General features: G+C 43.0%; 1 protein-coding gene across 1 annotated transcript; it reads right to left on the reverse strand.

Annotated features, from left to right (window-relative positions):
- Positions 1–2,746: 2,746 nt before the first annotated feature.
- Positions 2,747–9,288, reverse strand: Lratd1 (LRAT domain containing 1). Its single transcript, XM_021179708.3, has 2 exons — positions 9,038–9,288; positions 2,747–7,926 (listed from the first exon to the last, which is right to left on the reverse strand). The coding sequence occupies exon 2, from the start codon at positions 7,888–7,890 to the stop codon at positions 7,012–7,014; it is 879 nt and encodes a 292-aa protein (XP_021035367.1). The 5' UTR covers positions 7,891–7,926; positions 9,038–9,288; the 3' UTR covers positions 2,747–7,011.
- Between the last annotated feature and the right edge of the window lie 7,356 nt (positions 9,289–16,644).

Genomic DNA, 16,644 nt, shown 5'->3' on the forward strand with positions numbered 1-16,644 from the left:
AACTGGGCATGGACAGATTCACACTATGGAGGACTGTGATTGTCCTACTAAAGTATTTTGTGATGAATCTTGTGAACAATGAAACTGTCTGTGTGTGGAAAGAGCACCATGGCCACGAGTGTTTAGAAAGACAAATCCTGGGGTAGAGGCAAGTGAGGAAACCATAGGAACAATAAGGTTATCATGTGGGGACCCAAACAGAGCAAATTGTAGATATAATTAAAGCTACTGGCATGGAGTATTTCTCATTGTATGTAGGAAATGTTCACCACAGTCAGAAACATTAATGGCATATCCCATAAAGCACAATCAAATTAAGTGGTAGATGGAGATGCTTGGAAACCTTTGTCAATTGTCTCTTCAACAAAACATATCCAATTCCCTCAGTGGTTACATGTTCTGTCAATTAATGTTTCTATGGTTTCTCATTCAATCTCTGCTTGTTCTTGGATGCGAACAGAGTTTGGGTCAAAAAGTCACAAAAGGAATGTGAAACCTCTTGTGCTGTGGGTAGGAAGTAGATGCCCTTAGACTGACAACTCTAAACCCCAGGGTCTATAATAAGGTGATTATTGTCTAATTTCACTAAACATAACTTCTAATATGAATATATTCTACATAATATATTGGATTATATTGTATCATTACAATATAATAAAATGCACATATCCTCAAACAACTGTTTGCCATTTATCTTGACTTTTAACCTATCTGAAACACCTATAGTTTTGTGACTTATATCTGACTACACTTCCCTGAACTTCCTTTGCCTCAGAACTCCCAACCCTAGAGCCATGTTACCGCTGGACACAAAAGGCCAGAACATGTATACTGTTGTTAGTGGTATACTGTTGTTAGTTATCTTCAGTGACTACCCCAGATTTGTGTACTGTTTAGGGGAATCTGAAAACTAAAGACACTGGGCTTCACACTTAGCATGAATCAGCTAACATGATTCAGTATTATTGGAAGGAGAAAATCGTTGAATTTATAATAACTAACTTATTTGTCAATACAAATATAAGTATACTTATAATAAAATAACCTCATATTTTCCATTGAAGCATGAATAGATTACTAATACCTGGATTGATATCACAGACATATTGCCCCTAGAAAGAAAATAATAAGCAAATTAATTAATTAATAAGTCAACTATCATCTTACTGTTTTGTTCGAACTCTGAGTTGTTGCTTTGATGGATTTTCAAAGTATAGCTCAGGATGACTCAAGATTATACTTTTTTGCCAGAGTACCCAGAGGTTTGGTTGGTATAAGCCTGCCTTCCATTGACTTTTGAAGCATTTATTTTGAACTGGAAATTAAGGTATTGCCTCTATTCATACATAATATTTCATAAGTACCTGCTATTTAGGTTAAGGCAAGTTCAGAACTTATGTTCACATACAAAAATAATTGGATTATAAAAGCCAGCAAGCATAGCAATTATTTTACTATGTACCAATGAGTAATGTTTATTTGAAAAGAAAAAATACACCCTGACCAAATGGCACCAAATCTAATTATCCCAGCAAGGTAAGTTTGTATTCTCATCTTTGTCTACAAATGAAGAACATTTTTGTGTCTTATGATTGTAGCAAGAGCTATAATAATAATAATAATAATGACCTTCCTCTGAAGGAATAATCTTGTCATTTCATGCTAGGAAAATCTCTTCTTGAGGTGAGAGAGAGATGGATGTGAGGGAGGCCAGACTCAGAATTACTAGTTTGCTTTCCACCCTTCTGACCAAAAGACAAGAGAACAGTTTTTACTTTTCGTGGAACCCTTGAGACCTAATCCTAATTAGGAGGCAGACCAGAGCTTTCCAAGACATCTCTGCCAATTCCAGCTATGGAAGCTTATGTCTCCTTCCCACCGAAGGCCAACATTCTCTGAGTTTCTAAGTGATCAATAATTACTGAAACCCACATGATTGAGATACCTTGTGTACCCCTATGTGCCCCATACCCTCAGTCATTAGAGAAACTGGTGAAAGCCTGCAGCTGGGGGCTGCTCTCATGGATGTTCAGCCACTTAAAGCATGGGCAGAGAAGACCATTCTTCATCCCAGCATATCCAAACTCTTGGCATTCTTATATTGGTATAAGACAGGTACCACATCCTCAGAAGGAAACTTTGAGTTACGAAGCCAGAGAACTTCATAAATTATTCAAGTGTTGCACATTAGAATCAGTTTTTCTCTGCTGTCTTCAGTTAGAATGAAGAACAGTTATCTCCTGCTAAAGCGCTTACTAGCTCAGACAATTCTATAACCTCTGCAGTTTCTCGCCACCCTTACTTGTTTCATCCACTCCTGATCTTTTCAGATTTTCTTTGAATCTTGATTTTGCTTTTGATTATTTTTGGTTTATTTATTTGTTTTTCACTTTCAAAAAGTGAAACTAAGTTGGAGGTAGTGGCGCATCCCCATAATTCCAGCATTCAGGTGGGGTAGGCTAGAGGACCATTTTGAGGTTGAAACCAACAGCCTAGTCTATCCTGAAAATTGCAGGCAAGCCATGATTACACAGTGAGACCCTGTTTCAAAAAACAAGCCAAAAGTTCAAAAAAAAAAAAAAAGAAAAGAAAAGAAAAGAAAAGGGAAAGAAAGGAAGAAAGAAAGAAAAAAGAAGAAAATAAATAAAGAAACAAAGAAAGGAAGAGAGAAAGAAAGAATAAAAGCCATGATTACACAGTGAGACCCTGTTTCAAAAAACAAGCCAAAAGTTAAAAAAAAAAAAGAAAAGAAAAGGGAAAGAAAGGAAGAAAGAAAGAAAAAAAGAAAGAAAGAAGAAAATAAAGAAAGAAACAAACAAAGAAAGAAAGACAGAAAGAAAGAAAGAATAAAAGGGGACACACGGGTATGCAAACTAACTGTGTCAGCCACACATATTTTGTTTGTGTTTGGTTTTAGCCACAGCATGCTGTGCTCAACTGCCCATGAACTGTTAACTGTTAACCCCTGGACATTCTGCCTCCTGTTTTTTTGTTTTTTGTTTTTTTCCTAAAACCTTAAGTCACTCCATCTGCTCTTTAAAAAACAATGTGTGTGTGTGTGTCTATGAATAAAATGCCTAGCTAGTGGCAGAAACGTATATATGGAAACGTACCTTATTATAGACAGGTACATATCAGTATTCTTTTAACAGCTAAAACTGCTGAAAATGAACTGATGGTTTTAGGTGAACTTTTAGCTAACTGACACTCTATTTCAAAGCACCTGGAAACCTGTGGGTCTTCATCCGTAGCTGTCTGTGCATGCGGCAAATGGTCTCTCCAAACAAACACAAGCCAATATCTTCCTTTAATGTAAGGGAAGCCATGAAGGGTCCATAGCTCCACCATGTACAGGGCCCAAGTTCTAGCTCAGCACCAACAGTAATAAAAAGCAGCAACAGGGAGCTTTGAGGACATGCATGTACATAAGAGAAAATTAGGGGCCTTTTATTATTATTATTGTATAATTTGCTATTAATTTTGCTTTAGTTTGAATTTACCTTGTATATTAGGTGACTTGGTCCTTTAGTTCTTAGAGATGCTGGAAGTAAAACAGATGCAATCACTAGAGGATACTGGAAGATCAGGAGGATGACTAAATTGAACACTCAGGAAATTAATTATTTTGCAAATATCAATAAAATACTTTTCTGACAAATGTCACCTTTCAAACAAAAGTGTTCGTCAAAGACAGATGATACTGAATGGGAAAAACATGAATAAAAAGTCATGTAACGTCAATGACCTTCAAACGTGCTTCTGTGTCTGGTAAGCTGTTATAGTTTCTAAATGCAGATTAGTGTAATTCTTTTACATTTGAAAATGCTGACATAAAGTTCACTTAAATTGTTAAATACCAAAGGACATTTTATACCTATCAATTCAGCTTACTTATACAGTTGATTTTGCTTGTTTGTATTGCTTTAGTGCAGCACATACAACTTCTATAGGCTTTCTTTTTCAAAGGAAAGAACACACTTGGAAAGGACTGGCATTGGAGGGCTTTATTTTTCATGTGTCTGCCCATATCACCTTTCGATCTGTCTTACTCATTTTGTTTGTTTGCTTGCTTAATGAAGTAAGTTCATTTGCATTTTAAATTCTCTCTCTCTCTCTCTCTTTCTCTCTCTCTCTCTCTCTCTCTCTCTAGTAGTTTGCTTTTCAAATATGACTCCTAGCAGGGGAGAAAAGGTGAGGTGGCCTCTACCCTGGTAAGGGCTAAACAGAGTTCAGCTTCACCCTCTTCACATCATGGGAATTACTACAGAGCTCCCAAGGACAGCAAAAAAAAAAAAAAAAAAGCTACTTTATTGTCCTTTTGCAAATGTTACGAGATTCATGGCTTAATTCCTGTAACCAATAAGGATCTAGAGAAGTGGGACTGTCCCACAATAAAACTCAAGTGACCCATACAAAGGGATATCAAACCTTAGACCCCCCTTTCAAATTCCCTCCCCCTTTTTTATCGATGTTTTATTATTGTGAATTTGTAAAAGTATTATCGTCCACCAAGACCTCAGTAGATCACTCTAATAACAAATGCTATTTATAAATCCCAATCTGGTTTTCATTGCCATCAGCTTTCAGCAAGTATAAAGTTTATGAGCCACAACCCTGTTAGCATGGCCCTTTTCGAAAGCATATAAGTACCATCAAAGGAATAATTAGTTTTGGGTGTGATAGAGACGGCTGAGTTCTTTTGCCCACTCATTGACACAGTGTCAAGAAGGAGTCCTGTTGGAACCAGTGCTTAGGATGGTATTTAATTCAGCAGGGAGCCAAGATACAGTAGTAGGACACAGGAAAGGATATGGTGTGTGTAGACACAAGAAAGAATTTCGGTTTATGGTCATCGATCTGTCATTTGCCAAAAGACTAAGTTAGAGAAATAAATGACTTTCAGTTCTCCATACATGCAAAGGTTAAGTTTACAAAAGTTTTGCTGTTGTATGTGCTGAAAGAAAAAACATAAGCAGTTTTAAAAAATAAATCACTCGATTGGCTTCAGAAAAATACTTTAGTTCATATTTCATTGATTTGACCTTTTGACTCAAGATCAGAGAATGAATCCAGCATGAGAACAAAATGAAACAAAACAAAACAACAAAAACCCCCAGAAAACAGAAACAAACCGTTTACCATGGAAATGGCATTTCCCTGCCTGCTAACTTCCACTACTTTTTATTGCATTATTTTTGAAATGCCAAGAAAGTGGCTTTGGACATAGTGTTTGCTGTTCAACGAAACCATAGTATCCAATTGCTTGCAACCATGAGCTAAACATCATTATTTGACAAACTCCCTCATGAGAGACTGTGCACCTTCCAAGGTGTATCTAACACAAAGAATCAAGTAACGATCAGTTAGGCTGGGGTTGTATACCCCTTGGAGAAAAATCCACAAACTCTTGCCCAAAGGAAGGAGCGTCACACAACCTTCATGTTTAGAAAGACACACATTCTGTCCTGCTTCTAAGAGCGCTTCCCTGTTCTCAGAAATAAACATCAGGACAAGCTACAAAAGAGGGCCCCAAAGCCCATGAACTCTAGATTCCTTTCAAGGGGGATCAAGAGGTGAGGAGAGGGGGAAATGCAAAGATGAAATGATGATGGTAAACAGAATGAAGAAAAGAACTCTCGTGGAACTTGCTAGCAATTTTCACCAAAGCAGCAGACCCTTGAACTGAAAAAATTCAGTACAATATACACACTAATAAACAGCTCCATCATTGCAGGCCTACTTTGTAAAGCCAGGAAAAAAAAAGGAATAATTATAATATCCCCAAACAGAATTCTCATAAGAGTTGAGAAAAACCAGAGTGAAAGCAATGTCAGCTAAGGTCTTAGCTAAATTCCACTCCTAATGGCCCCCAGTATTTAAGCTATCATGGATTAAAGCCATGAAAATAAAAATTTCAATTTGAAATTTCATTAGCATGTTACTAAAAATGATCAAGAGAAGCATCGACACTGTAGGCTTTGTTGATATCGTTGGAAAACTGCTGTTTCATTTTGCAAACAATCTCCACCTGCCTCCTGCCTTCTAGGATCTTCTAGTTAGGAAAAGCCAAACTAAAGACACTGGCTAGGCTGTCCTAATGCTGGTTTCTGGAATGTTGTAGATCTTCCCCGCCTCCCTCTCCTCCAGTCCCGCGGAATACAGGACTCTGAGTGAGAAGGGAAGCAATCAAGGGCTTCCGAGCAAAAAGCCTCCTCCTCCTTCCTAAGTTCAAGTGCCCACAGGCCAGGTGAATTAGCTCCTTTTCCGGAGCCAGCAAGCCCTCCTCTCCGAAAGAGGTGCTTCAACCATTTTCCTCCCGGGACCCAGAAGGCTTTCCTTCTGGCAAGTGTCGGTCAAGCCGGTCAAGCCGGGAATGGCATTGGCTTCCAGTTGCTCAAACGGAGAAGCCAAACCTATCTAGCTCAGCCCGGAGCCTGGAATGCTTTGTCAGGAGACTCTGGGCTGGAGAGCTGCAAGACAGTTCCAGGCAGCCTCAGGGTAACCTGGAGTCCCTGAAGTGCTCCAAAGTACAGAGACAGGCTCGGTTTCATGGGAATTCTGATACCGGGACACATCCACTCTCCATTCGGGAGTTGAATTGTGTCCTGAAAAGACCAACTCTCACCTCCGAATGGTTTGTGTGTGCACATCTGGGGGTGGTGGGTGACGGTTCCCTGTGACTAAGGATATTTGCCCTGTCTGCTGAAGAGTCACTGACCCTTGGCTCCCTGGAAAGGTAGTGTCCTTGCTCCCCTTTTGCCCACTCCCTCTTTCCCTTCACAACCCAGGGCAGAGGTGCAGGCTGGATTACCCTGGCATGATCACCAACACCAGGGTTGTCTTGGGAGTGCGCAGCTGCTCCCGCCCAGTGCGGTGGGCGGTGGTTAGTTCCCGAAGCTTCCAGCCGCTGGCCCTGGGCGGGTGCGTTAGGGGAACGTGGGGTGCAGAACTGCGGGGACCGAAAGGGAACTCCGGGCGTGGGAACTGGCACGCTGAGCTGCCCCTCTGAGGCTACTCCTTGTCGTCCACAAAGTCCTCAAGCTCCTGCAGCACTCGCAGGCGGCCACTGGCGTCTATGCGACGCTTCTCGCGGATGAGGTCCTCCAGGCTGTGGAACCGGGCCGTGTGGACTTTGTTCTCCTCCAGATGCACTTTGAGATAATACTGCTGTTGCGGCGGCTGCGTTCCTGCGGGGACCTCCCCGCCAGCCTTGAACTCGCGCTTTCCAAAGCGGCACCAGGCAGCGAAGCTCTCGGAGTTCGTCCAGCAGATCTCCTCGCTCTTGAGGCCCAGGTGGCCACAGGCGTTCTGCACCACTAGCTCGGCCACCAGCGGGCGGTAGCGGTACCAGCTATTCACCACCCGGCCCACGTTGGCCGCGCCCGCCTGGTACAGGCTGTCCTGGCGGATCTCGCCTTGGTGCAGGTGGATGATCTGCCCGCCGCCCACGTAGACGGCCCAGTGAGGGGCTGGCGCGGGCTGCTCGGTCGCCGGCTGTAGCCACAAGAGCTCTAGCAGGTCGCCTGGCTCGCAGATCGCCGGCAGCGCAGTGACCGCGTAGACACTCAAGTCGGCGCCCTGAGGGCCGCCGGTCACTTTGGAAAAGATGCATTCCTGGCCCCGGAAGGCGGAGAACTGAGTCTCGTTGAGGACGAGCTGGTGCAGCAGGTGGTGGTGGTGGCGGCTGGGGCTCTCTGGGCAAGGGCTGCAACCTGGGGGGCCCTTCACACCAAACTTGTCCGGCTGCCCGCGTTCGTCCAGGTCCTCCTCCTCATCCGAGAAGAAGTAGGCAACCCCGACTCGCAGCTCGTCCTTCTCAATCCCAGATGGGTCCCCAGTGGGCAACTCGCTGTAGTTGAGGTGGGTGATGCGGTCCAGTTGGTTGCCCATCAATGACGCGGCGAGGCCAGGGCCAGCAACTGAGATCTGCCGAGGGAGAGAGGATAGACACCATCAGAGTCCGGGTTGACCCTCCTGGTGTCCCTTCCCCAAGGCGTTCAGTTCCCCAGGGGCCTGCAGCTTGCCTAATCACCGTCACTGAAGTCGCCTGCGACAACCAACTTTGCAGATCCTCCCTGAGGTTAAAAGAAAAAAAAAAAAAAAAAGAAAGAAAGAAAGAAAGAAAGAAAGAAAGAAAAGAAAAAGAAAATAGGGGGCACAGAAAAAGGCACCAGTCTCAGGGCCAGAACAGACAGCATACCAGCTCAGCCAGCCTCTGACTCTGCCCAGGAACCCTGCCCGGTAACTTCCACAGTAGAAACCGCAGGCGGGCTAGAGAGCATGTAAGGTTCAAGTGGGCGAAGAGAGCGCAGGTTGTGGCAGATTGGCGATATACCCAGAAGGAAGGGAGGAAGTCAAGAGAAGCCCCAAGGCCCGAAATACAGCAAGCTGAGCTCACATCGTGGTCGCCATCCTTTGTAGCCCACCTACTCGTTTTGGACTGGGTCACACCCCATCCCCGACAGCTTCTTTCACAAGGACAAGACTCGTTTGCAGGCATTCACTTGCCATCAGCAACATTTTGCACACTTGGAGTCCAGGCACTGACAGCCTGGTACATACACCCACAATGCTAATGTCATACACCCACAATAAAACATCTTGGAGACCACACATTGGCATCATCTACCCCCAATTCCTACACAATTCCGGACGAACGCCTGCACACTTGTCAATGCGCGTACTCTCAAGCACTGGGACACACCTGCCCACGCAGGCAGGTGCACTCTGCCCTCTCCTTGCTTGCCTTTTTCATAGAGCCAATCGGACTGCGCCAGGGCGAGGCTGCTCTGTCTAAAATAACCTAACAAAGAGACAGGGGAGGCAAGGCGAAACCCATGGTGAGTATTAGTGATGTGTGTGTGTGTGTGTGTGTGTATGTGTGTGTGTGTGTGTGTGTGTGTGTGTGTGTGTGTGTGTGTGTGTGAAGAGGTCTACTTTCAACCCGAAGAGCCCCTCTCTTCAACCCAGCACACAATTCACACAATCGGACGAAGAAAAACCATTTTTTAAGGCAAAGAAAGCGGCTTTTCCGTACCCGTGATTTCCCTGCGCCCGAAACCCCAAACTCCTTTTAAAGTCTCCAGGTCCCCATGGGTGCTGTGGAGGCGGCAGTGGCGGGTGGGTCCTGGAGTCGCGTGGGACTGCGGTTCCGATCTATCCGGAGAAGAGCAGTGAGGTGAGGTACCCAGAGCGGTGCGGGTGCGCTCCGTGTCTACGCTGGCTTGGGCGTCTGCTCCACCTGGCAAGTCCTGGCTCCACTCCGCTTTCCTACAGCCGCGCGGACGACTCTTAAATCCCCTGAACAGCCGTTTTCCAGGCCCGCCCCGGAACGCGCCCATTGGCTAGGACTCGTACCCGAGCCCTGCCAATCTCGGCTGGGGGTGGAATCAGGGGCGGGTTTCCTTTGTGCTCCGCCCTGCCCAGCCCCCAGCATTCCTTAGCCTTTGGGAGCGTAGGTGTGAGCACCCGTGGGGAGCATAAGAGGGGCGTGGCTAGTACACCCAGCTGCTCCTTTGCAACCGAGTCCCTAGTAACTGAGAACACAGTCCGCCCGCGTTCGTGTTCTGTATTATAAGGGGACAGATTCCAGAAGGAAAGCTGAGTTTGGGGGTGTTAAAAAAAAAAAAAAGAAAAAAAAAGAAGGCTCTGCGTGGCCAAGGCATTGTGAGTGGCTAGGAACCGGGAACCACGTATTTGAGGTTGCTTTGATGGGACTTCGGAGTCTTGCTTGGCTCCCGGCTGTCGCACAGTTGCTTCTGTTCCTGTCAGTCACAGCCGCCTTAGAAATTGCATGCTGGTGCTCAGCGCCTGTCCTTTGAGCCAAGTGAAAGTGCTGACCCAGCGCCAATGCCGGCGCCTGGTTTTAAAAGGAGAACCATGTAGGTGTCAAAGGCTACCAGAAAGTCTGAGCTTTGGCTGGCACCTTCTCTGAATGTTCCTTTGTCTTCAACCTCCCGTTTCCCTTGAGAGGGCTGAATCTCAAACGCTAGCTGATATTAGTGCACAGAAGTGTTTCCCAATTCCAAAACTGTCCTAGTTAAGGGAATTGTGTTTGGTTTTGTGTGTGTGGTAGGGAAAGTGTCCATTAGTCCTCAAGGATGGGAACTCAGTGAATGAACGCACTAGGGACACTGGATGATACAAGGTCACTTTCTTTCGGAAAAGGAAATTCTAGACAGTTTCTAAACTTTTCTGCCTTAAACTTTGGAAGAGTTCTTAGAGTTTCTGGGTCAGGTTTTAATGTCACTTTTACACTGAAGGGCTTCTGAGATGATTGCCTCTCTCTCTCTCTCTCTCTCTCTCTCTCTCTGTTCACACCCCCTCCGTGTTCCTCCCCCTTTCCCTCCTCCTCTCACCCTCCTCCTCTCTCTCATTCCCCATAGCCCCTTCCTTTCCCTTCTGGGAGCTGTTGACCATAATTCAAACTCAGATCACTTCATTTCATTACAAACCTGAAGCACACGTATGCCTTAGGCTTGCAGACTATGCCGCTGAGTTCTGGGCCCCCTAGCAATGACTGACAGGGAATGAGCTTCAGTAGTTACCAAAAGGAAAATTGACCACAGTGGCCACCATCCCTGTGTCTAGAGGTTCGAACAGGCAATTTAACCCCCAGACCTTTATAGGGTAGTCACTAAAATATGCTTTGTAGCAAATAAGGAAATATCATGGGGTCGGTCAGCAACAACAACCTCCTCAAAGTTCATAGAAGGTTTACTTTTTATATAAATTACAGTGTTTGCTGATAGACTAAATCTTATTTTACAGTGCGAGAAAGAGCAACAACAAAAGCAAATGTTTCAAGTACGTTAGTTATTGGGCCTAAGTTCATAGCATGTGTCAACCTTTCTCTGCTGGGCTGTCTGCCTGATTCTTTACAAGGTACATAGCCTCCACCTTCTGTTCAGGTTTGTATTATTTTCATGAATGTTGTCTGCCTTCATAGCATGCAAGGGCAGTGATTTATCAAAGTAGAGACTTGATAAGTATTACTGAAAAAAGACTGGTTTTAAATCAGTCATCTGTATAGTATTTACTTAAATTAGTTTAGAAAATTGGCCAGTGTCCAATTAGTGGTTTGAATGGGAATGGTATGCTTGGTCATTATTGATGAACTCTGAGAAGGATTAGGAAGTGTGGCCAGGATGGAAGAACTATGTCTCTGTGGGTGGGCTTTGAAGTTTCAAAAACCCAGGCCACCCCCAGTTCTCTCTGTGTCTCTATCTCTCCGTCTCTGTCTATCTCTCTCTTTCTATGTGTCTCTCTGTGTCTTCCTTTCTGTCTCTGTACCCCACTACTTTATGGCTGTAGATAAGGATGTAAGCTCCCAGCTCCTGCCCCAGCACCATGCTGCCTTCCTGTTGCCATGCTCCCACCATAATGGTCGAAGACTCACCCTCTGGAACTGTAAGCCCCCAACTAAATACTTTTATTTTATAAGTTGCCTTGGTCATGGTGTCTCTTCACAGCAATAGAAGAGTAACCAGGGCAGTCTACATGGAAGTTGTTAGAAAATAAGTTGTCCTCCTTGAAAGCACTAACTACAGGTTTCATAGGCAACTTTAATATTTGTCACACATAACAAACTGCTCATTTTTCTGTCTAGGAAGTCAAGAGAGTTTGTTTGACAAGTAATTTATGAAATCAAGAAGGGTTATTGTTCTCATCAACTGGTCTCTGCGATGCTGGGAAGATATCTAAGGTGATATCTGAGAAGAATACATTAGAGGTAGCTCAGCTCTTGATTTTGAATAGCTGTAGTTTTAGGTCTCTATTCCCAAGGTCAGAGTTGCACACCAGTGTAGCCTGCAGGCTGTTCAGAATACCTGTTGTGTCTCCTACTATCCCAGAGTGCAGAGTGGGAAGGCTGCTCTTTGTTTCCTAGTATCCTAATGTTCCCAAGGATATTCCAAGTGAAACTTTGTTACTGCATGGATCTTAAATCCAGCATGCAGATTTTGATTCTCTCTTTCATCCCCTCTCCCCTGTGAGGTTAACAAGCTGATTGTTTTATTCACAACATGGGAGTAAGTATTCGGTGTAGGGAGGGAGCTCTGAATTATCATGAAACAGAGGAAAGAAGGAATCTAAGAATAGACTGAGGTCTATGCATCTACTTTATGTCAACTTTGGCAAATACAAAGACAATCTAGTATTTGGAAATGACCATGTTCACCACAAGATATCTTTTGTAAATTGTCTTGTGTTAATTTTCTAAGCGCATGTCCCCTGCTTCTATCTAGAAGAATTGCAGAGTCATCAAAACTGGTAGAAGATAGTTGTTAAAAACTCAACTAGAAGCCAACTAAGTTTGAACTATGCTTCAAGTTGGGAAGGTCACTGTGGCTGTCAGTTTCTCATCTGTAAAAGGATAGATAATAATACTGTTTGCCTCCTGGGCAAACATTTGTGTATATGAGCATGGCACCTGGCATGACTTGCTATTATTATTGGTAGAAGCAGGGAGAGAATCCTACACTTCAGCTATGGTAACAGCTATAGCCCGGGTGTTCAAGGCTGTCCCTACCCAGGGTATGGAATTGCTTCTAAAGTCTTGGGGAACCCTGTGAACATCCTGAGAGTAGGTACACACCTAAAACTCTGTGGGTTTGTATATGTGAATTCTAGACTAAACACACCTGGTTACCCAGCTTTGGAATCATTTCAATGAACAATTTCAAGTGTGAGTAATAGGAATGTGGAAATATTAGAGAGACTTAAGAGTCATATCTCTAAATGCCACTCTTCCTTTTAGTGTCATCTTCCTTCTTTCCCTCTTCGTTCCTCCTCCATCAGCAGAGGAGAGCCTTTCCTTTATATTTTCCTTTATATGGCCCTTGGGTCCTTGGGTCCTTGACTTTTTGGATTAGGTTGTCATCTTTCAGCTGACCCTGGAAGAAAGGACTCAGGAGTGTATGTTTTCCCTGAGCACTGATTTCTATCATTGTTTGCTAAGCAATGCTTTTGTTTTTAATTATCTGCCCTACTTTTAGCATGTATCACTTAGTGAAATAAACTGTCCTGTTTCCTGTCCTTGGCTTCCTTAGGAAGTTGGCACACTTACCCTGATCTGTATTAAAGAATACACTGTAGCCACTTGGGAAGTGAGTCTGTATTATAGCTTCAAGGAGTCCATTGCCCTTTCTTTAGGGAACCCTACCAAACACCAAGACCTACAACACAGTGTGTGGAAGTGAGAGGAAGCTATTTACTCTCATACTGATCTTCTGAAAGGTTAACATGAACTTTTCTTTTCTGCTTGGGCAAGTGTAGAGGATCCATGGTAGAAATACTAAGATCTCTTAAACAGAAGCATCATTAGATGGGAAGAGACCAGGGTTCCTGAATAGCTGTGTAAACCAGATAATGTCCCTTCACAAACTAATGTATTATTTGGCATTGGTAGGAAGACATGAAGTGTATTTGGTGAAGACTCTGTAATATTTGTGATTATCTGTAATGATAGCTACTCGCTAGCAATTGCTCATCTTAAAATAAGTTATTTATATGCTTTTTCTTCTATTATTGTCTTCTTGTATTCAGGATTGACTTACCTGGTGTACATGTAGCATTTCAGCAAGTCCATGTCACGGCAATACTTTCAAGGGTGGTGGTGGTGGTAATGATGGAGCTCGAACTCAGATCAGGTCTATGACAATGGTCTATGACAGATCCCCAGAATTTAAGGAATCCAAAATGGCTATGTTGTCCTCATTAACTCCCATCTCAGGTCTCCCCTGTGCGCTCTCTAAATTCCTGTAGTATCCTTGTGACTAACTTATTTACTCTCACTAAGTGTCCTCTTTGCCATCTTAATTTTCTAGGCTATGTGAATGATAGGATAACCTTACAGTGAAGCACAATAAGAACCCGGCTTTCTGCACCTGTTCTCATGTATCGGTACTCAAATGTTCTACTTTTTCTTAATTGGCCTCCTAGGATTTGAGTTTTTCTTCCACCACTTATTGTTATTTTTGTTTCTTTCTTTACATTTTCAATTCTCATCAACAAATGAGTGCTTGTATTAACCTGTCTTTAGTGACATCTAATCATTGAGTCCCTAAAGACTTCTGAGTACTCCCAGGAAGAGTCTTCAGCATTTATGTGTTTAGCATTTTTGCAGTATTTAAATTATGCAAAAATGTCTATACCCAGAATATCTCTTCCTGTTTGTTATCTTGGATCTAAGACACACATTTGGCAGGATCAGTGGTTCTAACATAACATGTTAGTAATCCGTGAGCCTTTCAGGTTGAGTTGGGGTTGCTGGTATACACACTGCACTGTTATTTCTCTTTTTTTCCATCTTTATCCAGTTTCTACTCAAGGTGTGTAGCCCTGTAGTGCCAGCTGTTCTAATGTTTATATCCCCTCAACACATTCTAGTCAAGCCCATCCCTTATGTTCCTATAAAACTCTGTGTGGATTAGCCACAAGTTGTCAAAGACATCAAAACACTTCTTCAAAACCAGCTCACACTATAGGTGGATTTTCTATTTTATTTTGTCCTGCAAAGACTAAGGCATACTTGAGGAAAATCCCCAAGAATAGTCAAATTTGCATGACTTTTGTCAAACTTGAATGAAGCTTAGTATCTTCTGTAATTTCACAGAATTGACCTGAATCAATGCATGTATGCATGAGTTTCTGTTTTAAACACCAAACTTTCAGTATTTGTGTTTATTTCATGTTTTACTACTTGACAAACACCCAACACATGTGTGAAATTAGGATCTATACAAGAACACTGGCTATATGACATGCAGCATTGGGCTTTCAAATGATCTTCCAACATCAGTATAGCTGAGAAAAGTACAAATTCTCCATATTGGGGATGGAACCAAAGGTAGGAGTGCTGTTTAGCAACTATAAGGAACTGGGTTCAGATCCCTATATTCCCCCACAAAAATGTATCCATAGCCTGCTACAATTGTAGCACTATTATGGGAATTGGGGATAGGTGAAAAGGGAGGGCTGAAAGAGACAAAGCTTGTGCTTATCCAACCAACTTAGTTAGGAAATGCTCCAGGTTCAAGAAGAGACTCTGTTGCAAAGGAACAAGCTCCATAGCTATAAAGACTAAGTGATCCTTTCCTTTGACTCTACAGGGGCATATTCATGTGCATATTTGCACACACACACAAACACACACTTGTACAAATAACACACACGTGCACACACACGTACAAATAACACACACATGTGCACACACACACACTATTAGAATTCTTTAGAACAATGGTTCTCAATCTATGGGTCATGACCCCATTTGGGGGTTAATGCAGTCTTTCACAGCTGTTGCAGATCAGATATCTTACATATCAGATATTTACATTATGATTCATAACAGAGGCAAGATTACAGTTATGAAGTAGGAAGGAAATTAATGTTTGGTACTCAGCACAACATGAAAAACTGTATTAAAAGCTGTATTAGGGAGGTTGAGAACCACTGCTCTACAGAAAAAGAACTGGTAGTGGAACAATGGTTATCTACCAACAGAAAGTGTAAGAATCCAGCAATTGTTTATTCCCTAGACTGTATGTCTCAGCTGGTCTCTTCCAGGATCCTGAAAATGTAGGCTTTAATGCTAGCGAAGGAATGGACTTGCTAAGAAGAGGGAGAACAAGCAGGAGAGGAGGAAAAGCTTCTTTCTTCTATGCCCTTTACATCCGCTGCGGGCAGAAGGGATGGTCCACAGTAAAGGCAGATCTTCCTTCTTCGACAGATCTGGATTAAAGATGGGTCTTCCCGTTTCAAATAGTTTAGTTAAGAAAAAATTCCCACAGGTATACTAAGCCACTTGGTTGTTCCAGTTGTAGTCAAATCAGTAACCAAGAATAGCCATTACACACGCACACCCGCGTGAGCACACACACACACACACACACACACACACACACACCACCACCACCACCACCACCACCACCACCACCACCACCAAATGCAGATTCTAAGGCTCTTTGCCAATCCACTGAAACTTAGTCTCAGAACTGGCTCTAGGAAGATGCATTTTAAACAGCATCACAGACATGCTGAATAGTGTTTTATAATTACCAGCAAAGTACAAGTCACATATAAGAAATCAGTCTTTCACTCTCTAGTTCAGTGACAACCCTTCCAGGAGGTAGCCCCTTAAAAGAAAAACCTGGCATTATGCTCTCCAGCATTTCGGGTCAACTCCAGCAGAAGTGAGAGGCAATTTAGACTCATTTACACTAAGCTGATTTTAAAAGATAACAGTTTGCAATCCAAATCATCATGGCAAGTCTGGGCTTTGTTCTTTTCCTTTACAAGCCTATTCTGCACTATTTCTTCCTATTGACTGGCTGCAGTCTGAGTGTGTTGCTTGGGTGCCGGCTCTTTAGAGGACCCATATTTGTAATGATCATTCGTTTTTCTTTTTTCTTCTTTTCTTTTCTTTTCTTTTCTTTTCTTTTCTTTTCTTTTCTTTTCTTTTCTTTTCTTTTCTTTTCTTTTCTTTCCTCTTCTCTTCTCTTCTCTTCCTTTTCTTTTCTTTTGTTTTTGTTTTTTGTTTTTGTTTGTTTTTGGTTTTTTTTTGTTTTTGAGACAGGGTTTCTCTGTATAGCCCTGGCTGTCCGGGAACTCATTCTGTAGAGCAGATTGACCTTGAACTCAGAA

This window comes from Mus caroli, unplaced genomic scaffold, assembly GCF_978045245.1.
Source record: "Mus caroli unplaced genomic scaffold, Mus_caroli_1 scaffold_14, whole genome shotgun sequence".
Taxonomy (NCBI): domain Eukaryota; kingdom Metazoa; phylum Chordata; class Mammalia; order Rodentia; family Muridae; genus Mus; species Mus caroli.